At 48.7% G+C, this 25,222-nt stretch overlaps 1 protein-coding gene across 9 annotated transcripts in view; it reads left to right on the forward strand.

The window, feature by feature from the left end:
- The first annotated feature begins 117 nt into the window (after positions 1-117).
- Positions 118-25,222, forward strand: part of Fmt (phosphatase 6 regulatory subunit 1-like protein fmt) — a 62,458-nt gene continuing 37,353 nt past the window's right edge. For 3 of the 9 annotated variants that reach the window (XM_077674652.1, XM_077674653.1, XM_077674654.1), the window contains exons 1-10: positions 1,127-1,514; positions 1,998-2,065; positions 3,055-3,134; positions 5,834-5,920; positions 7,046-7,232; positions 9,487-9,744; positions 11,085-11,263; positions 18,638-18,754; positions 20,539-20,800; positions 23,962-24,114. In XM_077674652.1, the coding sequence (XP_077530778.1) occupies positions 1,448-1,514; positions 1,998-2,065; positions 3,055-3,134; positions 5,834-5,920; positions 7,046-7,232; positions 9,487-9,744; positions 11,085-11,263; positions 18,638-18,754; positions 20,539-20,800; positions 23,962-24,114 (1,458 nt within the window). In that variant the 5' untranslated portion in view covers positions 1,127-1,447. Of the gene's footprint in view, positions 1,025-1,126; positions 1,515-1,997; positions 2,066-3,054; positions 3,135-5,833; positions 5,921-7,045; positions 7,233-9,486; positions 9,745-11,084; positions 11,264-18,637; positions 18,755-20,538; positions 20,801-23,961; positions 24,115-25,222 lie in introns of those variants that run through there. The other 6 variants (XM_077674651.1, XM_077674655.1, XM_077674656.1 and 3 more) reach the window with 3 other exon arrangements.

Here is a 25,222-nt window from a genome sequence, read left to right on the forward strand (position 1 = left end):
AATTATGGCGTTTTATATATAACTAAGTATTAAAGTAGAAAGCTATGTGCTATATTGTTACGTTAAGTAAAGTAAAAAGCAAGAAAAAAATGCTGGTGTTCTTGCTCCCAGTTTGTGTCGAAAACACTGTGCGAGCAACATTCGCCAGCTGCCATTTTGGATCGTGTTCTGGTGCTCCGCTTACAACTCAAGCAGCCTCACACGATGTTCGGCCGCGACTGGACGGTCGATTCCACGCATTCGGCCTTCCTACGCGACTCCTTCGACGGTTCGGCCCACCCGACGTCCGCTGTCGCCGTTCTAGGACTGTAGCGCTTAAGCCAGTCGAATCGCAAGCAGGTGTTAGCGGCAAGCAATCGTTCATCGGGACGCCGCAATTCAAGTCACTACTCCACATGCCAAATCGCACCGTCTCCGATCCCTCGAGCAGTGCGTAAAGTTTAATCTCCGGCGTGCAGCGTTTCCGCGGCCGCAATTGACGCCAGCTCGCGGCCTGGTAATCAAGCACCGACAGCGTTCTACCCTCCTCCCCTTCAAGAAACCACCTCAGTGCGTGCGTTAGTGTTTGTGAACTGCTTTTTTTTTCTCTCGAGCGCGTACCTTTGTTTTGTTTCTGTTCTGATCCCAATTGTGCGCCGATTTTTTTGTAGGCCTAAACTAAAGAGAAAAAGAAAACTTCACCGAAAAGCTAGCCAGAGAAAGATCGCCTCTTCCGGTGGTCAGCCGACAACGAATTTACGCGCCCAAGCAACTCAATGGTCGGACCTCTCTAACGGGAAAAAAACGCGCGTGTGTGTGTGAACCGTGCGGAGAGCTGTCATCGCCACTAGCTCTTAAAGAGGAAAAACATTGCTCTCCGAGCGTGCCACCTGACTCTTCGGTGCTAGCCCGTGCGCGCATCTGAACTTTTATATCTCCGATGCCACTGGCGGCCGTTCGCTGCGACGCCTCGAAGAACTAGACCATCGTCGCCCCAAGTTTTGGTCTACATTCGTGACAACGACGGCACTGTCGTTCGACTAAGGTAAGTCGCTGCCGAACTTCATTATCGATACGAGAGCACTTATCTGTCTTGTCCGCCCCACAATCTTATCTCGCTATGATGGGCGGTCCTGTCGCAACAGAGTAGTCTTCGGCGCCAGTAGTTGGTTGGTGTTCATGTTCGAGCAGTTGACAGTTGCCTCCGACGACATCGGGGGACCTCGCGTCCGGCCCATACGCTGCGTATTTAAAGCGAATCGGCGTGTTTTTATTTATACACCCCCTGGCAGACTCGTTAACCGCCTCCCCCGCTACGTTTGGAACGGAGGTTGCGCAGCGAAGTTCGTGCCCTTATCGGTGTCCGGCGTGCGGTACCAGAAAATAGGTTGTGAGGCGCTCCAAATTTTCGTCCGGACTTTGAAAGCCTTTGGAGACTGTTCTTCGTACGCGGTGGTTGATAAGGGCTATGTGGAAAGTGGCCAGTAGTTTGGCGTCGAGCGATTTTCTGACCGCTTGCCAGCCCGTGGCGAGAGGTGGGTACTAATACGATTAAACGCTGCTCGCGAAAGTCTGGCACGAAAGCCCCTGTCCCCGTCGGATGCCGGAGGCGTATTGACATGACTCGGCGCGCCCGGTTTCGTTGTCATCGTATTTCAGTCGACGATTGTTGCTCAGCGCCGGTGTTTTTCAAGGCAACTTTTGTCTGAAAAAAATCGAACGCGTTCTGCGATGCGTGTTTTGAACGTTGTTGTTTTGGTGTAGGATGAAAAATGTTGCAAGCATTGTTTCATAAACAAACATCGCGCGATAGAACTGTTGGAATTTCTTTGCTGTTGCTCTAATTTGCTCCGTAACGATACTTTTGAACTCTTTCCAATGTTGTTATCAAGAAAATTTGCGGCTTGTTGAGGATTTGCGCATCACAGATTTGCAGTCTGATGATAATACTGTCTGCTATTTCCTGCTGATGTTTGATAACCACTGTTTTTTTTTTGTCTTTCGTTTCCATGCTGAAGCTGTCGCCATGTTTTGGAAGTTCAACCTCATCACCACATCCCATGTGGAAACCCTGCTGAACAAAGAGGTTAGCATTGTTTTGATGTTCGCTGATTTGGGTGGCTTAAACCTGAAGTACACCCACACTTCAGGTTTAAACCTGCATGTCTTTGGTCGCTACGAAACGCCGCGAAATGGCATTTTTGTTGTATGAAACGTCTTGCGACGTGTTGCATGCAAAGAGTGTTTTGCCATTTGAAGGGGCCATAAACCCAAAATACAACCTTGTTCAATTTGCAAGAACCTTACTTAACCAAAACAATGCAAGAAATGTTGAAAAACTTTCAAATTGTGCACTACATGACGTCAGGAGTGACTCAAGAGAGGGAGCAGTGATGTGATGGGGGATACTAAGAACATCAGAATCAACGTGTTTTCTTCAAGTTAGCATTCATGGTATGTGGTTAAATATTTCTTGGTGATGGGTTTGGTCGATGCCCGCCAATCGAACGAACAAGATTCTGTGATGTCGTAGGTACCTCGCCAGAAAGTGGCTGTTGGGAGTTGTCACGGTGTCATCTGTTTTCCTTAATATCTATTTCAGCGCACGTTAAACATCCCCAGGCGTTCAAAATTAATCCGGAGCCGTCCACTACGGCGCGCCTCATTGCCTGCGTTCCATTGGCACGTTAAACCCTACAATCAATCCATCAATCCTTAATATCTCTACTATTTGTTTGAAGTTTGTGATAAACTTGGCATTTTTGGTGAGAATGAAGCAGTCTTTCTAATGACCCAAACTTGTTCGTAGTCTTCAAGGGCAAAGTTTTATGGTGTCGGTTCATTTGCGGTGCAGAAGACTCACTGTTTAGACTGTTTTGACAATACGTTCATGCAAGAAAGAAGTATGACGACTCCTGTTCTTATTATATTGCATTGATAAACGCATGTAGATACTTAGCGTTTTGTGCGTGTGTTGCCTTGGGTAGTTTGAACCGCTGCACTTCAAAGAATAGCGGTGCATAAAATGTGTTTAACGGAGGTTTCTTACGCGGCAACTTTTTGCCCCCTCCATAGAATGTGACACTGAAGGAGTTGATGGATGAAGAAGACATTCTACAGGAATGCAAGGCACAAACAAAGAGGCTCATAGAATTGTAAGTTTGTGTTTCCCGTTTTGTTTGTTTGTTGCTACTTTCTGTGAAGTTAAGTTGTGTGCCCCACACTTCTGAACGCCTTGGGTTCACCTTTACGCATGGCAGGTATTCTTGTATGCAGTTTGTGTGTATGTGTGTGTGTGTGAAGCACTTCAGTGAATTAATGGCACTTGGCAAAATGAACCTGTATGCCACATTACCTTATGAAATATTGTTTAAGTTCTTTGGGAGCAAGCACAGCGGTTTAAAGCATACCTGTCAACTCCTCGGAATTTTCCGTAAAATTACGAATTTTGAAGTCTTAGGATTTTTCGAATCGTGCCTGAAATTTTACGAATTTTCGGGGAAATGGGAACATCTATTAAAACGACACTGTGGTACATTGCGCGGCCACGAGAGGCCAATCTGTACTCTTGTTATAGCCATCTGCAGAAGCTGCGATTTCTGTCGTCTTCTCGGTGTGGGCTACGCATCCATATCCAGAACTCGCGGCTACATCGGCAAGCCTGTTTACAGCACGTTGTTCGGGGGCCAGTTAGGAATTCCGTCTTTGCGTTGCCCTATGTATGACTGCCGTGTCCGATACAGTACAAGCACAGTAGCTCCTTCGCAGTGCAATGGAGGGCTCGAAGCCGCATCAGTACACCAAGTGCTTTTGAAAACGTACAAGTCAGAATTTGCTTCTCCTGCCCAATGGAGTTGTTGCCCACTACTCTTCAAGACTGACGATTTTCACTTATGGTTGGGAAAATGCGGTCACAAAGCATTACTCCTTTTAAACTCCTCCCCCCGGTCTGCGGGTTTTATGAATTTCCAAGTTACCAGAGTTGTAGGTATGTTTAAAGGGATCAATTTACGGCTTATCTTGTTAAGTTTACCGAGCAGCTGTTCGCACTGCATCGAACCATGGGCTGAAAATTAATTTCCGCAATTGCAGCGGCTACAAGTTAGGGCAATGTTTTCGAGAAATATTCATTGGTTTGAATGTTTAGCCTTAGTTGTAGAGTTTGTGTTGCTAGCCGTAAATCAATGCTTTGGAAGAAAGAGAAACGTTTCGTCTCAAATAACAAAATGCAAACCTCAGAAGGGCCCTCCTAACAGTGCAGTTGAAGTGCTTACAAATTCGCTTTCTTTTAAACTTGGTTGTCAGTCCGGGAGAATTTCCTAATGAAATCTAAAACCGGTGTGAAATTTTCTTGTGCACTGACCGTACGATTCGGTTAGACTTCGCAGAAGAAAGTGAAGTTGACACTGGGGTGGCGTTTTATGAGTGTACATGTTCACTTAGTGAGGAAGGAACCTTTGTCTTTGCCGTGGGCAGTGCCTACTGCACAAGCCTAAACACTTTCACAAAAGAGTAGGGGCTAAATGTTAGGACGCTCCTTACTCCAGTAAGGATGCCTCAGGACCGGCTTGGCTTCCTTTTGGTAGACTTTTAGAGCCGAATTTTAACTCTTTTTACCCTGCACGGTTTTCCTCCCTGAAATTTGAGCATGAGCCCTCGGCTGCTTTCTTGCAATTTTTCTTAAAAATGCTCCCTTCAAAATTTAGCAAAGGGAGCCTGACCACTCTTGACGCATCCTCACTGAGGTAAGGAGTGCTCTGAAATTTGGCCCCCCACATCTTTAATAAAATCGCACTCGGTAAAAATATTATTCCGCAGCTACGAAAAAGCCGTCTTGTGTGGAAATTAATTCCCCTGTCACACGGCAAATCTAATGTCGTTAAAAGTTAATGACGTTAGCTGCTAATGACATACGGTTTGGCCGTGCAGGTCTACACGGCGAAACAAATGTGATTTGAGAGTAATAGCGGTGACGATTAGCGAGCTCGCAAAGCCGCAAAATTACATTTCACGTGCATCTATAGCGGTTTTATACATAATATATTTCTAAAACGTAACAACGAATTATTTTTTAATAAATAAAAAGACAATCACCGGTTTAGGTGACATCAGTAGACATCACAAGCCGAGACAAGTCCGCAAAAAATCCGTAATAGGCGTTGGGGTGGAGATTTTTTTTTTTTTTGTTCGTACTTGTTTGTCTTTGACTTTCTTTATTTGAAAAACAACATGAAGGGGAAAGCAAGTTTTCTGACAGTTTTTAGAAACAGTATTCTTTGGTTTATTACTGAACTTTCTTTAGTGACATGCCACTACTGTCGAGGCTACTCATTTTGCTGCTGAATGAGCTCCCGAATCTCAGTTAGCCGCTAAATGTCATTCGGTATTCTCGTGTAGCGCCGAACTCATCCCAACAAAGTACGGCGTGCGGAGTGGCCAAGCCCCCCCAGCAACGAAAGGTGGGCGCGGTTGCTCCGTACTCTTCAATATGAAGTCGTTAAAGAGCTTGCGAGTGAAAATTCAAGCTACCAGAAAGATTCGGCAGGTGGCGTCAACAGTCCAGGCACGCCAGCTTTGCGTTATGGCACGAATTTTTGAATGCACAATGGAAAACGTACTGGTACATCAGTGACACTGCAGAGGGAAAATGTGAAAACGTACCGGCACATCAGTGATAGCGAAAGGGTTGACCATTTTTTTCCCCTGGCATTACCACTGACACCGGTTGATCGGTCATTATCATTGGTGAGGCTCTATTATTGATACCTATGTTCACTGTTGGCAGGTGCAGCGTTAGTATTAGTAGCAGTAATGCTGACGTCACAGTAACGCACTCCTGCATTGCCTTTTCCAGCCTGGTCAAGCCGGAAGTGATGGAAGAGCTTGTGGACCTTATCACCCACGAGCCGCCGGAAGACGTGGATGAAAAAGTCCGATACAAGTGAGTGACTCGTTTCACTCCCCCTCTCCCTTCGTGTGTCGCCTCCTTTCACAAATATCTTCGTCTACCTAACTGATCAGATTGGATTCATCATCATCATCATCACCAGCCTGTCTACGCCCTCTGCAGGGCCAAGGCCTCTCCCATGGATCTCCAATTATCCCACTCCTGTGCTAACTGCGACCAATTTATCCCCGCAAACTTCTTGATCTCATCTGCCCACCTAACCTTCTGCCGCCCCCTGCAACGCTTGCCTTCTACAGAGATGCACTCTGTTACCCTTAATGACCAACGGTTATCTTGCCTTCGCATTACATGCCGTGCCCACGTCTATTTCTCCTTCTTAACCTCCACTAATATGTCCTTAACACGCGTTTGTTCCCTGACCCACTCCGCTCTCTTCTTGTCCCTTAATGTTACACCTATCATCTTCCGCTCCATTGCCCACGGAGTCGTTCTCAGTTGTTCTCAGATTGGATTACGGGGATTAAAGCGCTGAAGCTATACCTAGGCTGTGAAACGTGCCATAGTGGAGGGCTCCTCCGGGTCAGTTTTAACCACCCGGGGATCTTTAAAGGGGCCGTGCAGAGAAAACGCAAGTTTGGTTCATTCGAAAGATTGCCTTGTTGGGATAACACTGACACCACTTCTAATGCACACTTCGTTCAAATAAGCTCTGTAATTATGAAAAAAAGGGAATGGCCTTGCGACCCACTAGCTCATTTCCCGCAACAGAACGTATGAGGTGAGAAAACAGTAGCACGGGTCAGGGAACAAATGCGGGAGGGAGGCCATTCTAGTTCAAACTAAGCGAAACAAGCGAGTTTGGGCAGGTAATGCGCTGCAGATGAAGGGCAACCAACCGGTCAACCATTGAAATAAGGGAATGGCCACCTAGGAATGGTAGAAAGGGGGGGGAAGAGCAGGGATTCGATGAAGAGGTGGACTAGGAAAAGTAAGCAGCAGAGAATGGACTTGAAATTTCAAGTTGGGATAGAAGTGGATGGAAAACAGGATGATGATGATAATGGCCGGAGGTGCCGCATTCATCTTTCGAAGTAAACCACCCGGTACTAGCAGCGTACCTGATGCATTTTTACCTGATTTCCTCTTCGAACTCGACAGGTACCCGAACGTGGCGTGCGAGATCCTGACGTCGGACGTGCCGCAGATCAACGAGGCGCTGGTTCGGAGCGAGCCGCTCATGGCAAAGCTGCTGGGCTTCCTGGATAATGAGCCGCCGCTGAATCCCCTCCTCGCCAGCTTCTTCACCAAGACCGCCGGCATGCTCGTCTCGCGCAAGGCCGACTCCGTGAGCACACGCTTCTTGACTTGGAGAGACCGCGAAGGCGGCGTGCGACTCTGTTTCGGTCGAAAGAGAGTCGTGGTGGAATTACGAACGCGTCGAACCTAGCTAAAACTGCATGTGGTCAGGCTGGGTAGTTGGAAGAGGGTAGCCACGTTTCAAGGCTTTGTCTTGCATTTGCCAAATGACACTATAGAACACACAGTATCATTTGGCAAATGATACTATGAAAGTGTCAATAAAGTGTATGACAGCTGCATCTTACCAGTACTCACCTACGGGGCAGAAACTTCGGAGGCTCACTAAAAGGGTTCAACTTAAATTGAGGACGACTCAGCGAGCAATGGAACGGAAGATGATAGGTGTAACATTGAGGGACAAGAAGAGAGCGGAGTGGGTCAGGGAACAAATGCGGGTTAGGGACATATTAGCAGAAATTAAGAAGAGGAAATGGACGTGGGCAGGGTATGTAGTGCAAAGGCAAGATAACCGTTGGTCATAAAGGGTAACAGAGTGGATCCCTAGAGAAGGCAAGCGGGGCAGGGGGCAGCAGAAAGTTAGGTGGGCAGATGAGATCCAGAAGTTTGCGGGGACAAATTGGTCGGAGCTGGCATAGGACTGGGATAATTGGAGATCCATGGGAGAGGCCTTTCGCTGCAGTGGGCATACATAGGCTGGTGATGACGATGACTATGGAACAGTGTTACAAGGTGGATTGTAGTGATTCAGTGATGCTTGTTAGAGACAAAGGCAAATTTGAAAAGATTGAGCTAAGGAGCTGGGCTGATGTTTGTGCGGCTTTTGTAGCAGCTGGTTCAGAACCAGCAGCAGTATCAGGAAATGTCCTTCTACCCCCCCCCCACTTTTTTTTTATTGGAGCATTGAAATTGATTTCACATTGTCAAATTGTAGTTTGAGCTTCAGTTTTATTGTGTGAAGCGCTCACGGAATCTATGGCCACACCTGAATTTCATGACATTGAACGAGTGTAGGCCAATTTTTAGTTCCAGCCGGTCTGACTGCATGCATTGCCATGGTGTCAGCATACTGGCTGCCTCATGTTGTGTTCTCTCATGTTCACTGCAGGAACTTCTGCTTTGCAGTAAGGTTTATTTAGGAAGCAGGTAATTTGAAATCTGTCCTTTTAAGTGCAAATTCCACCATAATGGAAGCATCAGCTGTCCCTGAACAAAATTGTAGGAAGGTTTAAACTGGCCAACCTTTCAAATAACACAAATTTGTGTATAGTCATTTGTAGTGTGTTTAATTTTGGAAGTGCAGTAGGTTAGGCAAATTGGTGTTGGTTCAGCCCTCAGAAGTATGGGCGATGACTAGATTGGGAGACATGCAAACGCTGTGCTGTGCTTCTGTCGTTTATGTGTCTGTCAATGCCTTCTGCTTCGTGTTCTGCTGTAAGGAACACAGTTTGATACCTTTCAAAGCATTCAATGCCCCACCCTCACCAAGACGTCAACATGTTGCTTGCTCTGCTAGCACTAAATAAAAACAAAAAAGGCTCTGGAATGACTGTTTTACATGTGCAGGTCTGATGACTCTCCATTTGAGTGAGCTAGAATACAGCTTTATAGTGCAACCCTAATGGGAAAATCCTTTGTGTTGTTGGGAGAGATCTTTAGAAAATGTACTTTCAGTTGGCTAAGTTCCGTATAGTGGAACACGTCGCGAAGAGTGAGGTCCGTCACAAGATACCCAAGGTGAAAAGGAGATGTGTAAGTACAGGCGGCTTTGACTGCTCTCAGTTGTTGCGGAGTTTTATATGAAAACGTCCATCATTTGGTGTGCCTAACATCACATCCCCGTTTGTTAAATGCAACTAAAAGCACCGACGGTTTTGACAAACCCTGCTGGCACCTGCCACTGTGCTCGGTGGCTAAGGCATTGTGCTGTCGAGTCGAAAAACACTGGTTCGATCCTTGCTGCGGTGGCCGTCTTTCAGATGGAAGCGAAAAGTGAAAACGCCCGCATGTCGAGATTTTAAAGACTCCGAAGTGGTCGAAATTAATGTAGAGCCCTCCACTACAGCCCAAGTGCAGCTTTACTGTGTCAAATCATTATCAATCGAATCCCGTCTGCCGTTATCGTGGAAGAAGTGTGACACTACCGCTGAAGCGCTTGCCGTCCAAGGCAGCCGCCCTGGCCGTCGTTTTCGGAGGCGACAGCTGTTCTCTCTCTCTCTCCCCGCGTGCGCGCTTTCTCTCTCCTTCTCTCTCTCTCTCCGTTGTCCGGGTGGCGTCCACAGCTGCTCCTGTCGCCGGCGGGGGTGCCCCTGCGCCTGGGCGACCTAGTGTTCCAGAGCCTGAGCCGAGGGCCCGGCTCTGAAGCGGCGGCCGGTGGGTCGCCGGCGTGTTGCACTGCGCAGATGCTCTGCGTGTGCATGCAGCGAGAGAACCTGGTACCCCAGCTGCTGCGCCACATCGAGACCTCGGCCGTCATGGACCTGCTCCTCAAGTTTGTCGCCTGCGCCGAGAGCGAGGCGCTGCGGGCGTCCATCACCCAGGTGAGCGGGTCACTCTGGCATCTCTCGAAGGGGCCACAGAGACTAAATACAAGTTTGTTTTATTAGAAAGATATCGTGTTTTGTAGAGGCCGCCTGCACTTGTCTGGATGCAAACGATATTTTATTCACTGACAAATTATTGAATTTAAGTTAAAATTTTGATTTTCCCGCTAAATGGTGTGTTTTCATGGTCTGGAATGACATCACAGGAACCGATGGACTGCTCTGAAGCCGATTGGGAAGCCTTGTTTATCGTTGGTAAATCTAGATGGCGCCAGCATACCGCGGCAAGCTGTTTTCTGCTTTTGGTCTGTTTTTGAACGTATTGAAACCTGGCTTGTTTTTGTTCAGGGAGAGAACAATCGTTTCGTGAAACATAGTGCTTGCAAGACAAATATGGTCACGTAAGACACCGTTGCTTGCGTCAATCGGCCAGTGTCGTCTGAGACAACCACGAATCCCTGCATTGCTGTGCAGCTAAACCAAGCGTAGGCGTGCAGTACCAGCAGCAGTACGCATCAGTACTTCTATGTTTACGTGTGCCTTAGTAACCTCCACTGTTTATCCCCCCCATTCCAACTGCTATAAAAAATGTGCCCTACCATTAAGCGCAAAAAGCTCGTTCGGCAAGCTTATAAGCCCTGCTTAATTTGCGTTTGCTTTTGCCGGCCTCAGCCAATCGCAGAGCTGGCTGGTATGACATCATAGGTTCTGTTGCGGAAATGAGCTAGTTGGTTGCATGGCCATTCCCGAATTTTGGTGAAACATACTCGCGAATTTTATTTTTCTTGAGCGTCGACGGTGGTCATCCCTAACAAAGTCTCTCTCTCTCTCTCTCTCTCTCTCTCTCTCACACACACACACACACACACACACACACACACACACACACACACACACACACACACACACACACACACCAATTATCAGTCTTGGACTTGGGGAATTCTCAGACTATCCACAGTGAGTCCGAAACTGTAAATCAAAGAACCTCATTGTTATTTTGGCTGTAGTGATCTTGAAATTGGTGCCTGTTGATTGACTCGAAATGAATATCCAAGCGTTGAGACGTGTAAGCTCGTGATCCAAATGATGTTTCGAACGGCGCGCAACTTTAGCAGTGTTTGCAAGCCGCGCACACTTAACGGGACATTCATTTTCCAATGCCCCGTGCTGTGGAATGCTTGGCGCATCAGATTCAGGAAGGCTTGGGACATTTTGTTCGCAGAAAAATACGCACAACCTTCGGTGTGTATGCTTCGCCGAAAGTAATGGAAGAGGGGGCAGACTCAGCGACTGTGCGCTCAACCCTGGTCGCTTCTATTTCCTCTTGCCGGCAGTGGCTGGACGGGGCGCGGGTGGTCCAGCAGCTGGTGGCGCTGATCGACCCGGCGTGCAGCGAGGAGAAGCACAGCAACGCGGCCGAGGCCCTGTGCGAGATGGTCAAGCTCAGCCGCGAGCAGATGTCCCTGCTGCAGGAGAAGGCGCCCCCCGACCCCCTGCTCGAGACGCTCGAGTCGTGAGTGGCCTCCCAAACTCTCGTTCGGGACATGTCTCTTGCACGAACAGCTCGTGTAGCATCCAACGAGTCAACGCCTCCTAAAAAAAACTATGCCTGGAACGTGAGCCGCGAACTCGCTGCCCTACCCTCTGATTTTTCTCTCCCCCTTCGGTACGAAGGCGAGCGCCTCTGGCGGTCGCTCCTGTAAACACGCCGGCCCGCGGCCGCCGGGGGCAGAGCGGCCCGTTTTGCGAGCAGACGACACCTTGCCGACCGCGCTTTGTCACCGCTCCTATGTATATATGCAGACGACAACACTTCTTTATCGCTGTTGTTTATATTTATAATTTATAATTTATAAATAAAATGAATTCCACTTTCTTGAAACTAATTTTTTCACATGAAACAAAGCTTCGCAGGAATAGCGGTATAGTATCGTCTGCTTAGAGCACCAGCTTTGCGTTGGTTTGCGGGATGTTTTTTGCCGCCTGTTGTTGCAGAGCTTGCAGAGCCAGTGTTCCGTTTGATTTGAGCAGTAATGCGGTGCTGTTGTGTACCAGGCTGCTCATCGAGCTGCCGACGGAAGCAACCGGGAGTGTCATTTCACGAAGTTCCAGCCGATATCTCCTTGCGAGAAAAGTGGCTGCACGCAATATTACGAGACGCCTTCCCCAGCACCGCAATCAAGGACCGCTCTGTTGTATGTAGCCTGCACTTTCGTCCAACTGACTTCAAGAAAGACTTCACGAGGCGGCTTCTCAAGCCCGGTGCAGTGCCCAGTGTGTTTGGAGAACCGGCTGGGAACTTTGCGGAAAATGTCGAGAGCACGGCAGTGGCCAGTGTACCTGCGAGCACGACTGTACCAACCGTACCCGGCAAACTGGTTCCGTGCCTTCCACAAACGGAAAACATGCCAGTGGCAAGTGTGTCCGGTGAACTGGTGAGGTCCGTTCCACAACTCGAAAGCACGATTCAAGGCACAACCCTAAAGCGTAAACGTACTTCCTCAGGCGTATCATTGGTACGCGGACAGCTAGGAAGCACAAACGAAGGGCCAGCCAAGTCTCCGAGGCCCAACCATGAACACAGTACTGACGGTGACAGCAACATTCAAGGAAGCGACCCCACAAACAATCTCGTCCAACTTCAGCAAGTGGAATCGGGTGCAACAGCCGAGGGTCCCGGTACGTTCAATGCGACACGAACGGGAGTGGTTCATGCAAAGCGTTCACTCAAGACACAGACACCATTCAAACTCTATCCCTCGACGTACTTCGTCCACCGCAAGCGATGGCGCGAGAAAGAGCGGGCACTCAAAATAAAAAACGAGAGACTAAGGAGGACAGTGGATTCATATAAAGAAGAACTGCTGAAGCTGAAAGAAGCCGCGCACGTTAGTGCATTTTTAGAAGTGACGTCCGATGCCGAAAAGGGCAATGCAAAGGCACTCCTAATCGTCGACCAGGTAAAGAACTACCAGAAGAAAAAACCACAGTGGTCAGAAACCACGCTGAGGCATAGCATCATACTCCGAAATTTGTCGACGAAGGCATATGAGTACTTGCGCTCCGAAGACCTCCTGAGGTTGCCCTGCAACAAGACCATCCAGAAGTACATCGGCGCGGTTTCGGGCGAAGTGGGGTTCACTGAGCTCGTTCGTTGCCGCCTTGAGACAGAAATACAGGCCCTTGAAACGCCACAATCAAAAGTTTGTTCGCTGATCGTAGACGAAATGAGAATACGCCAGAAGTTGCAATACCACAAACAACGGGACGCTTTCATTGGCGACGTCGACATGGGCGCGGAGCTGCAACACCTTGTCGACAGTTCTCAGGATGAGTGCCTGGCAAACTCTGTCCTGTGCTTTTTGCTATGCGGCCTCCACGGACGATACAAAATACCTGTGGGGTATTTTTTCACCAAGGGGTGCACAGGGGAGCAGCTAGCAGAGGTCACACGCCACGTCATACAGAAAACGTCGGAGATCGGCTTCGATGTCGTCCGCCTTGTCACGGACAATCACAAGGTTAACGTGGCAGCCATGGAAGTTCTGTGCGACGGAGCGCTGCACATATCCGCTCCGCACCCCGCGGATGCCACGAAGACCATCTTTTTGGCTTTTGATCAGAGCCACATAATCAAAAATGTAAGGTCCCAGTTCCTGGCAAAAGACATCGGCGGAGAAAAAGAAATTTCATCGGTATACCTAAAGAAGATCTACAAAATGCAGAAGAACTCCATAGTAAAGCCAATCAGGTTCCTCACGAGAAAGCACCTGTACCCTTCCAACATTGAGAAGATGAGCGTTAAGCTAGCCGTGCAATTGCTGTCAGCCGCAGTAGTTGGAGCCTTGAAATATTTCCAGGAGCAGGCAGGGCACACTACAGATGTGGAATTCGCATCGGCAGGTCCTACGATCCACTTCCTGGAAGTGATGCAGAAATGGTTTACTTTGATGGACGTGAGCAACTGCCAGCAATAGGTTCATTGCAACAACATCGATTGCCGCCCATTCACTGCAGTAGACGACGAGAGGCTCGATTGGCTGGAAAACGATTTCATCGATTATGTGGAAGATCTGCGGGAGGCAAGCGAAGCTGAAAACTTCTTCAGCAAGGAAACGTGCCACGCCCTACTATTCACAACACAGTCAAATGTTGCCTGCATACGACTCCTGCTGACTGAGAAGAAATTTAAATTTGTTCTCACTCGCAAGATGTCCAGTGACCCTATAGAGGCCATGTTCGGCTTCTTGAGGCGCAGTGCAGGATGTGATGATGCCTTGGACGTCAGGAGCACAACATGCGGTCTCGAAAAAATGCTAAAAACCGGAATCGTAGCCGCTTCCAGTGGCAGCAACGTGCAGAGTTCGGCGACGTTCACGTCAACTCAGCTTCTCCCAGTTCAGCAGGCACGCTGTACGAGCACACCAACCACAGACCTTATTTTGAACAGAGCAGCAACGCATCTAAGGGAGCACTTGCTCTCAGACAGGCCAATTTTCTCTAACCCCGACGTTGCCAGCCTGGCAATGATAGGAGGTTTTATTGTTCGCGCTGTAAGCGAGCGCATTGCCTGCGCTGAGTGCGTCGCAATGCTTCAGGCACCAAACAGCAGTGCTCCAAACCATGGCCTCATAACGCACCAAGACCGCGGCGGCCTCTACTACCCGACGCAGGAACTTGTCAAAGTTCTTGTAGGCCTACGCAGATTTGCTGACTACGTACTCTCGCAAAGACGGTCAGTAAAGAAGCCTCTGGAAGTATGCGTGAAAAGGTCCGTACAGGAGCTCATGAGCCTGCCCGTGTTGAGCTGTGGCAATACCGATTCGGACCACCGCAAGGTTCTTCTGGAGCTAATCGCACGAAAGCTCATCAAGCCACTTTTCGCCAACTATGCACAAGGGAAAACCGACACGCACGCTAACGTGAAGTTTCTTCACAAAAAGCCCTTGTCAAGAAAAATCGTGAAATTGTAGGTGTGCGCCTGTAGTCCCCGAGACGTACACGTCGTGCCATATAGCACCGCCTCTTTCTGCACAAAAGTGTCTGGAATCCTCACCAGGTCCTGGGATGAACCATTTCACACACGTGCTGTTGTGGTAGAGCGCACAGCTTTGTCAACAGTGTTTGTGATACACGTACGTGAACAATATTGCGTGAACACGCACTGAACCATTCCAAGAACAATATTTTCTTAGACTGATGACTTCGATTCTCGCGGTCATCACGTGTATCTAATTTTTTGCCGTTTTTCTGCTTCGTTCACCTTATCCTCAATTAAATGTGCTCAAATCTGCGCCTTCCTTTCTTCTCCACCATGCGAGTATATTTGACAGCATGCCAATCTTGGTACGTATACCGAATTAGGTAAACGAAATAGCATATCAAGACGTTGGCCTGGCACAGGCCAAGATAGGCACGGTCGAAGTGCCTTAATTCGGTTCGCCGAGCGATGACCAATTTTTCACGCATGCTAAGCGTCGTACCGCAACAACCACAACGAGACGGCACACATACCGAGGCGCTAGCACCTACGGCAGGGGCCCGGCGGACCGGCAACGGCGAGCGGCCGGACCCAGTCCGCGCGGCAGGCACCCCGAAGATGACCCCGAAGTAGGAGCACGCGAGCGCTCACTGCAGGCACAAATAATTTCAATTGCGCGTTCCCATGCAGGCACGCACGCACAAAATCTCCCAGGAAAAAAAAAAAAAAAAGATACCACTGCTGTGGCTGGATGACGACATCACGCGGGTCACCTTACGGGTATTTTTTTGAGGCTGGTCAGTTTCTTTCAGTGCAATATGTTGCTGCAGAGTTGCAGGTAGGTTTCAGCGCGGCGTCGGCTGCGCTGAAATCTACGCCGACGGGAGCTCGCCGCTCGCGGTGTCCGCCGGCGGACAGCGCGGAGGCCGGCTGCTCCCGGCTACTCCATGGGCTGCTCCGATAATGTCACGTGATCAAGCGGTACGAAGGCGAGCGCTCTCGCACGGCGCCTGGTCACAACACTCGGCAGGACGCTCTCCATGGGAAAAAGAGCGACGTTCCAGGCATAGTTTTTTTTAGGAGGCGTTGAACGAGTGCATGGAGCGCTGCGCAATGTCCCTACTAGAAAGTTTTAGTTCGCAGTTTTTACGCTCCGCTCAGCAGCTAAGCGGAGCGGGAGTGCAAATGCGCATGTGCTCTCTGCTTAGCGGCTAAGCGGGCTAGCGGAGCAAGAAGCACGGTCTGCTGGAACGCGGCCTGAGCGGACCGTCGCAGCCCTCTCCGCTAGCACAGCGGGGCGAGGCGGGCGCCCTCTCGCGTACGTGCAACGACATTGCGTACTCTAAGATGGATGCCACGAGCGCCGCGGCTTCAGGCTCTTGTTTGACGCGCAAGCCGCGAAAGGGGTTCTGCATTGACGAGGACTTGTGCTTTCTGCGAGAAGTGGCGACTGCGAACCCATTTGAACACTACACAAAACTGTTCTAGTTCACTGTAACAAAACGCCGCGTTGGATCGTTGCCGTCGAAAAGGATTCAAATGGATGTGGAACGCAACTTTGTTGGCTATTGCCTGGCTATCATCAAGTCGAAAACTTGTTTTGCAATCACTGTAATTGACCAGTAACGCAATACCATTGCACGTGTCAATACTTATAGCGCTTTCCATTGGGCGAACAGGAGCACTTCTAAGTGCACCCAAAGTGCTCTCGCGAGTTCTGGCGTCTTCCAGTGGTCGGGCAGGAGCAGGGGCGTTGTGTTTCATTGGTCGAGGAGGAGCACTTTTTTGGCGCCGAGAGCAGTTCTCGGTGCTCCGTCGTCAGCGGCGGAGTAACAGGGAACGCCGTGGAAGTCACGTGACCTTTTTTACGTCATTTCTGGTTTTATCCCCGGGTGGTGGAGGAAAAATGGCGGAATCCAGCAGCCGCGATAGTCGCTCAGTGCGTACGGCAGCAGCTAAGCGCGGCCGTCTGGACGATGCTGCTACTTTTAGATGATGAAAGCACCACAGATTCAAGCGCAAACTCATCATCGGACACCAGCAGCAGCAGCAGCGACGACGGCGACGATTTGACATTGCATGAGTTTATGTTCGAGCACCTGTTCACCCCGCCGGAGCAGCGACCGAAGGTAGAGTCGTATCTGGAAAAGACGGCGGATGCTGTTATCGTTCGCAGCTAATTTTTGGGAGATACGATGGTGACCCTATTATCATGGACATGAACATCCGCTCGGCTTCTTCATTCGTCGCCATGCGGAAGGCAGACACAAAACCACCGGCACGTATCTGGCAAAACTGGCGAGGAACAGCGTGCGGACAACACGAGCGCGCGAAATGCTCCGGGAAGCGAGAGCGGGAAAAGTTTGGTCACATGACTCTTGACATCACGCCCTCCCCCTCTTTTCAGTGCTCCCGGAGCAGCGTGAATGTTTCATTCGCGGAACAAAAGCACACGTCCCCGTTACTCCCGTGTGCTGCTCTGGCTGCTCGCTCCACTTGCTCCTGTTCTCCCAATGGAATTCGCCATTAATAAACAAATAAGCTATGCGTACTGGTTTTACTATGTTAAAGGGGCGAAGTGGTTTTCGGTTCTGTTTCATTACACCAAGCTTGGCCAAACGGTTTTTTGTGTAGTAGGTTTATTACCCACCACACTGGCTCAGTGGCTAAGGCGCTATATTGCTGGGCCCAGGGATGCGAGTTCGATTCCCGGCTGTGGTTACTGCTTTTCTGATGGAGTTAACTAGGAGCCAGATGAAATTAATCCGGAGCCCTCCTGCACAGGGCACCTCATCCTCATGTAGCTTCAGCGCGTTGAGCCCCTGAAATTCGAATTTTGAGAAGTCTTTGTTCGCTCACTATAGCATTGTTAGGGGGGTTGACTCCAGTGTAACATCTGGGCCTGAGACGGGATTCTTCTGAAGACCGAGAACAGTAATAGTGCTGGTTGCTGCTACTCTTACTGTGGATCTGTATTTATGATCTGGGGAATTTTAGAATCGTTTATTTTAGGGGTTGGTTTTCCAAAGTGCCTGTTATGCCCACTCTTCCTAGCAGTTTGACATGGCAGCCGTGATTTGGTGTTCTAACTCAAGAGCAGTCTTCACCCTTGCTTTCTGGCTGTCTGGCCTCGAAACACACTACGCAGGTAGCCTGTGAAGGCTGCACCACTGCGGACAGGGCGTTACTCCAGTGAAGCATATTAATGGGAGAGCATTCGTTCCCTTTTACTCCCGCTACTTTTGGCCTTTGCGTAGTTCCCTCGCAGGTCGCTTGAAGGAGTCAGAATGCGTGCAGGTGGTACAAAAGGTGATTGTTGATGGGAAAGTAGCAGTACTCAATGTCTTGAATGGTGCCAAGACTCTGTCTAGTGACAGCGCGAGGCACAAAACAATGATACCCCCCCGCCCCCCCCCTCCCCCTCCACAAGTGTTCGAGGGTCTCCAAGTAGCCTCCGAAAAAGGATCGGAGGTTACTTGGACCATATTCGGAGGTTACTTGGAACATTTTGTAATTGCATACAGTTTGCTTCCACAAAGTTGGAAGAACTACTACTAATCACATAAAATTACTTGAATTTATTTAAAATGTTTCTTAAATTACTTACAATTACACAAATTGCCCTGTTAGGGTGCGCTTACATGCACGTTTATCACTGATTGTTGCGAGGCCAGAGAGACGTTTGCATCACGCAATCTGGGGAAGGCCTTGCTAAGGGATGCTTTACATTAGGAACTGTGGTGAAGACAGGAAATAAAAAAGGTTTGCAGTGCATGGTGCAAGTCCTTTAATTTGTGAATACGAATGTGTAGATAACACTGCTAGACAGTAAGAGTGCATCCCATCTTATGCGGTCAGCTGATTCCAGTCGGTTAATCCCTTTTTGTGTGCCTTGTTTATGCGCAGGACTGAGACGGTGACCGAGCTGCTCGACCACATGTTCTCGGGGGATCGGACGTGCGAGTCGGTCTTCGTCAACGGCATCTCGGTGCTCCTTGCGCTGCTCGAGTTTCGGAAGCAGGGGTAAGCAACGGTCCGTTTGTCTTGCCGACTGCATACAATCAACCTCTCTTTTTGCCTATCCTGAAGAGCCTGAGCTCTCGTTCATTTTGTCTACCAATAGCACCAGCCCTCAAAAGTCGCCATCAAGCTCTGAGAACTCAAACCGCTTAGATATGAATCGCGAAAGAGGCCTTGTTTGGCTATGTGTCCGGGGCGGCCTTCTCGGTATTGCAGAGGATTTGAGAGATCGGCAGCTTGAACAAAATGTTGTGTCTGATTGGGTGTGACGTGTCTTGTCAGCCAGTTGGTGATAATGTTTATACGAGCTGTCGAATTCCCACAAAGGCTGGATGCACTTTGTGTGGGTGGGCCAAAATACCACGGGCCAGTTTATTATGTGTGCGTTACTTGCCTAACGAGCAAGCCTTGCAGCTTGTTGGAATGACTTATTTGGTATGTGTTCTCTTTGAGCAAGAATTGTTGTGTAACCCTCGGGTGCTTCATCTCCGTAGCAGGACCCTTAAAAACAAACAAAAAAAGATGTAAGCTTTTTTTTTATGTCAGTATATCTTCCCCGTCTAGGCATCACTGCAATGGGAATGATGGGGGTTGGGGATGCTGTGTTCCGTAATGTAATTTGACGGGATGGCAATCAGTGGACATTGGAGTGGCAGTAGGCTTCTTCTTACTTCTCATTTAGGACTGCCTAAAGCTGCTCAAGAGGATCCCCGTATTTTATTTTCCCGTAGAGTTTCTATTGCGGGTGCAGTTTTAAGCTTCCCACAAACTGCTTTTAAAGGGACCCTGCAGCGCTTGCCATCGACTACTCGGGATGTTTCTTGGGGCTAAAGTCTATTTTCCAAGCAACCTCCTCCTGTGAGAATTATGAAAATCCATTCACTATCACCGAAACTACGCGCGATGAGGAATCGCGCATAATTGTTCTCTCTCAACTCGACCGCAGACAACGCGATGAAAGCTGCACACTCTCCCGGAGAGGGGGTTGGCTCGTGGCATTCTCTTCGGTGGCCTTCAATATATTACAGGCTGAAGAGTTTTCTCCTTTTCTCCGCAACGTGGGGGGTCTATTCCCGGTCTAGTGCCACAAAAAGCAGGCAAGGCGGCCTGCTTGCAAGCGCGTGCTCGTACTGGAAGGGCGTTTTTGAAGCAAGAAATGTTTGTTGTCAAGTGGTCTCTTTGGAAGGGGAGTACTGAGTTCGTTGCTCAAACTCCGCGCGCACTCAAAACACAAAAGAAATGCCAAAACTGTGCATACAGGTTCAGGCATAGAAGAGGGTCGCACACAGCGCCGACGACAGCGGATCGTCACAGGAAATGCGAGAAATAAGCCGCGAAGTTGACTAGTAACAGCCAATAGGACAGCCATGGCCGCAATGACGTCCTTTAGGCCATGCCAAGGGTGCATAATGAGGAAAACTGAAGGCAGCGCGGTTGGTTTTTCCGCATCTTTCACAGCGATTTGCGCGCTCACCGCTTCACGTGCACATGTAATATTTGGCTCAGGTATACCTGGCGGTGTAATCTAAACGTCGCGCATGTTTACTTGCACTGCTCAAGGAGTGTTGCAGGGTCCCTTTAAAAGTGCTCTGTAAAGGCAAATGAAAGACTTTAATAGTGGGTACCAAGAGGAGAAAACCGTTAACTCAACAGAGGGAGGAAATTGTAAAATTTGGAAGCGGAGAATTTACTGGGGCATCGCTAAACACGAACAGAGGCCTTCGTCCCGCTGTGGACGCAGACGTCATGATGATGATGATGGTGGTGGTGATGTTTCTCCTTTGCAGGCTGGCTGGCCAGCAGCAGCAGCAGCAGAACGGCAGCAACAATGCGGACGGCCCCAACGGTGGCGGTGGCCCCGGCGGGGGTGGCTCCAGCGTGCTGCAGGGGGAGACGGCCTGCTTCACGTCCATCTTCTTCCGGTCGGAGAACGCCGAGCAGATGACCGCCCTGGACGTGGAGCGGCTCCGGGCGGGCGTCAACCGCGTGCTGGCCGCCGTGCTGCCCCGCCTGGCCGACTTCCTGCGGCTGCTCACCGATCCGCCGCAGGTGCGACGGCGACTTTTAAGGCGGAAGCTTTTTAGTGGGGCTGGTGGCATCCTGTCAAAAAACTAATGTAAAGAAAAACAAAAGCAAAAACCTTAAAACCAGAAAAAAAAACAAGCAAAAAAACGAAAAAGAAGCACCGACCGGTTGGTCGACCGAAAAGCTAAGATCTCCACACACACGGCGTGTGCGTGAAACCAGGCTACCGTAGTGTTAAAACGGTTACTTGAAAATCGCGAAAAAGGAATGCTTCTAGATTAGACAATATACACGTCGATCGTAAAGGACGAGTGCGATAGTATACCTTTATCTCGTAAAGCACGTATCGGCATACGTTCAGATTGTTCGCAGATGCGTTCGCTTGGTGCACGAAAAATTGTTGCATGAATTCGTTCTTTGTTTGTGATTTGGGTCTTTGAAGGTTTAGCAATGTACTTTCAGCGAAGTTCTCGATGCAGTTTTTATGTCAAAGGTTTCGTGATTCTCTCAACTTTCTTTAGGATGGGATGGAGAAGTTTTTTTGGGGGTACGGGAATGGGAGAAGTGACAGCCTGCGTGGGAGAGTAGGAATAGTGGATGAGTAGCGATTGTGTTCATAAAGGAGCAATTATAAAATACAGTAGTGTGCTTATTGTACGTGAGAGAGTAATGATATATGTAAGGGAGTAATCATAATCTACGTAAAGGAGCAATTATAAAATACAGATGGTATGCTTGTCATACGGGAGAGAGTAACGATATATTGTCACGAAGCCAAGGACGACGCAGTTGTCTTGAAGGAGAAACAAGTTTATTGGAGCGAACTTGTGCTCCCCTAACAACTCAAAAGAATACAGAGGCGGCGAAGCAGCGGTCAACAAAGTGACTTGCGTCGGCGAGCGTCGCAGAATCGAATGCCGAGGCGTCTGCTCTACAGGCTTTTTATCTTTTGGCGCGAGTGTTTCTGGAACCGTCGATTCACATCCAGAACATTGTAGATCACAGACGATTATTCTGGGCTAGCGACGTTATGGCGAAACAGTTTTATTATCTGAATGTGATAGCCCGTGCGGCATAAAAATAAAGAATGGAAGACGCGCTTTGCTTGGAACGCAGATAACACAGCCGGGCTTGGCCCGGCAGTAAAAACAAACAATAAATAAGCAAGCCCATACATGGTTCGCGGCAATATGTAAGGGAGTAATGATAACTATGTAAAGGAGCAATTATAAAATACAGATGGTATGCTTGTAATACGGGAGAGAGTAATTATGTATGTAAGGGAGTAATGATAATCTACATAGGAGAGTGAAAATATTGGTGGTAGTGTGATGACAGTACGCATCACTTTGAGGGGGGTGAAGGAGTAGATTCACCATTCCTGGGTGTCTTCCCGCGTGGGAGAGTAGGTATAATAAGGGTAAGGGAGTAGTGATCATGTACGTAAAGGAGTGGTGATAATATAGGTCAGGGAGTAATGATAGTGTACAGATTGTACGCTGATAACATACGTAAGGGAGAAACGGTTATATATGTAAGGGAGTAATGGCCGTACACGAAAGAGAGCAATAATAACGTACGTCAGCGATTAATTATGCTGTTGGAAAGTAACAGTGATTACCGTATAATGCGGAATATAGGTCGACCCCCTTACCTTGTAGCAGAAAAATGCAAAAAAAAAATAATTGGGTACCAACCATTGTTTTATATTGAGACTATAACTTGTTTCGTCTCAGATTACTCATTTAAAACTGTCTGAAGTATCGTCGGACGACTGCTTCTGGCTCGCTGTCGCCCACACAGCAGGTCGTCCTCGGTGCAGTCCAGGGAATTGCTTATGCAGCACTTCTTAAACACTCGCAAGACCATGTCACAGTGAAGCGAGCGCAAAGCATGGGACACTCGTGTGCAGACCGTAGCGACAGCCAGTCTGTGCAGGCGGTCAGCAAACATCTTGGGGTACCCATTCATAGAGACATCGCATGACGCTAGCGGACAAAATTTGCCCCTTTGTACAGTAGCACAGGTGCACAGAGCAGCACCCATGAAGCGAGGTCTTCTGAGCGTTGCATACCGAGAGCTGCCCCTTCAGCTAACGCCGCCAGCAACACTTCTTTTGGTGATACCGAACTGGCGCAAGGCGGACACGTCATTGGCCTTGGAAAACCCCCACCTTTTCTTTTAAATGCTGCTGTGAACTTGCACCAAGTGCCTAAACTCATTTTGAGCAAAAAGAAAATAGCACGCACACATTCGCCGAAAGCGAGAGAAGCATCAAAACAAAGATGGCGTCGCGTCCGATTGATGGTGGTAGCGATGGTGCCTTTGGGGTTTGGATGGGCTCGACGGGCTGCCCGGTTGCCAGATGACAACTGCCAAATGACTGCAATATAGGTCGAGGGGTGACTTTTCGTCAAATTTTTCTGTAAAAAATCTCGACCTATATTCCGCATTATACGGTATATACGTAAGAGAGTAATGATAATGTATGGATAGCATGAATGTCAGAGAATAATGACTATATGTGAGAGAGCAATGATAATATATGGATAATATACGAATGGTACACTACAGTGAAAAAAAGTATTAATAACAGACTAGTATATTAAGTATACCAGCTTTACCTATGTTCTAAATAGTCATGTGCAGTATAGTGGAATATAGCATATAGAATATTAATATACTACTTTATATAGCTGTTGTATACTAGCAGCATACTGGAGTTAAATCCCACAACAGCAAAGTACACTTCAATGAAATTTCCGCTACACCGAAGGATTTCCAATTTCCCGTAATGTTCCAATTTCCCGTAATGCGCAAATGTTCTCTTTTTTAATTCAACAAACAATTTTCTCTCGTTCCCTTCACTTCGAAAAAATTTGTGTTGGGGGGGGCCTAGAATTTTCTGTCTCTCGGGTGACTAAAACATTCAAAATTGTATCTTTTTTACCCCTGAGAGGGCTTCCGAAGTAACAGCAATATTCATTTAACTGCTATGGTGGACGCCATTGTGTGATGGCGCTGGCGATAGAGCGAAGACTGACCTGTAGAGGAGCTCGCTTCGCTATGCATCTGATTACTGACTGCCAGTCATTTAGCAGTTTCGTGCAAGTTTTGAGGGCTTCGATGTGGAGTTCTCAAACTCGAATGCTCAATTTTTTTCCCCCCCACACTTTGCGGAACAGAAGCCGAGCTGGACGACGACGTTTGGCGTGCTGGACCCGCCCCTGGGCCAGACGCGTCTCGAGGTGTGCCACCTGGTGAACGCCCTCATCAACTCCAACAACGACGACGTCAACAAGAGGCTCGCCGAGCTCGGAGCCCTGCCCATCATTCTGGTGAGCAGCTGGGCAGGGGTTTTCAGGCAGGTTGCGCCCGGTATGCATGAAAAAACGGAATCGGACTCTGTCCTGTCGAACTTCATCAAGCTTTTTCCATGATTTAGGGCAACGTTTTGAGCGGTTAGCATCAATTTCACTTGGCATACATGCCGAAACAAGGTTACTCTCTCCTCGCACTTTGGCAGGCTCTCATCCGCTTCTCTAGCTTCTCTGTCCTACCATTTTGTTTTAACGACAATGATGGCTCTGAAAGCGAGCACTGGAGATCTGCATTGTCAAAGGGGCTTGCCGGTTTTGCAATGTACTTTTACAAGTGGACAGTCCCGTATTTATTCGAATACAAGGTGAGGTTTTTTTTCTCCAAAAATCCGCAGTCTTATATTCGAAGCTCAGTATATGCATATGGCAATTTTTATGACTCTCCAAACTGCACCCTCGCCTTGTAATCGTGACCGCCTTATAATCGAATAAATACGGTAGCTTCAGCTTTGCGGGAATGCAATGGATTATGGACGTACGGAGAATGTTGAACTTGAAATTCGATGTAGAGGCTAATTTCGCTCAAGTAGCTTCTAGTCACAGTTCTCTTGTACACTTCAGGCAAGTTTCATAGGAGTTACGGATAGTAGGAACATATTTCGACTGTGTATTCACAATCGCTAATGGAGTATATGAGTAGGTTGTGCTTAGTTTTGACTGCTTCTTGCAAACGAGACAGCCAGCCAACCTAACAGGCGTGCTTTATCAACAGAGCACAAGTTTGTCGCCAGTTGGAGCGCAGCATTTTCCAGATGGGGTTGCCATAGCAACCGGCACAGGTGCGAGTCAGTCAGCAAAAATAGAAAAATTTTTCCCACCTCCCCTTGCGGAAACCCCTGTGTAGATGCGACACATAGGGGGTTCCGTTGTTGTTTCCGTTAGGCTGATTCTCCCATCGCGTGAAACGTGGCGTGAACCCCCTGCCGCGGCTATGACGCAACGTGGCGCGGCTATGATGCAACACAATCCACTTTAATCGAATCCAATCCAATGCCCCTCGCGAGAGAGTGTTCGCTATCGGAGAGGAGAGGGGGTGAGCGGCGGAGAGCGCAGCTCGCGCGGCAAG

This window comes from Haemaphysalis longicornis, unplaced genomic scaffold (genome assembly GCF_048455015.1).
Source record: "Haemaphysalis longicornis isolate Haplotype H1 unplaced genomic scaffold, Haemaphysalis longicornis Haplotype H1 scaffold_6, whole genome shotgun sequence".
In the NCBI taxonomy this organism is placed as follows: Eukaryota; Metazoa; Arthropoda; class Arachnida; order Ixodida; family Ixodidae; genus Haemaphysalis; species Haemaphysalis longicornis.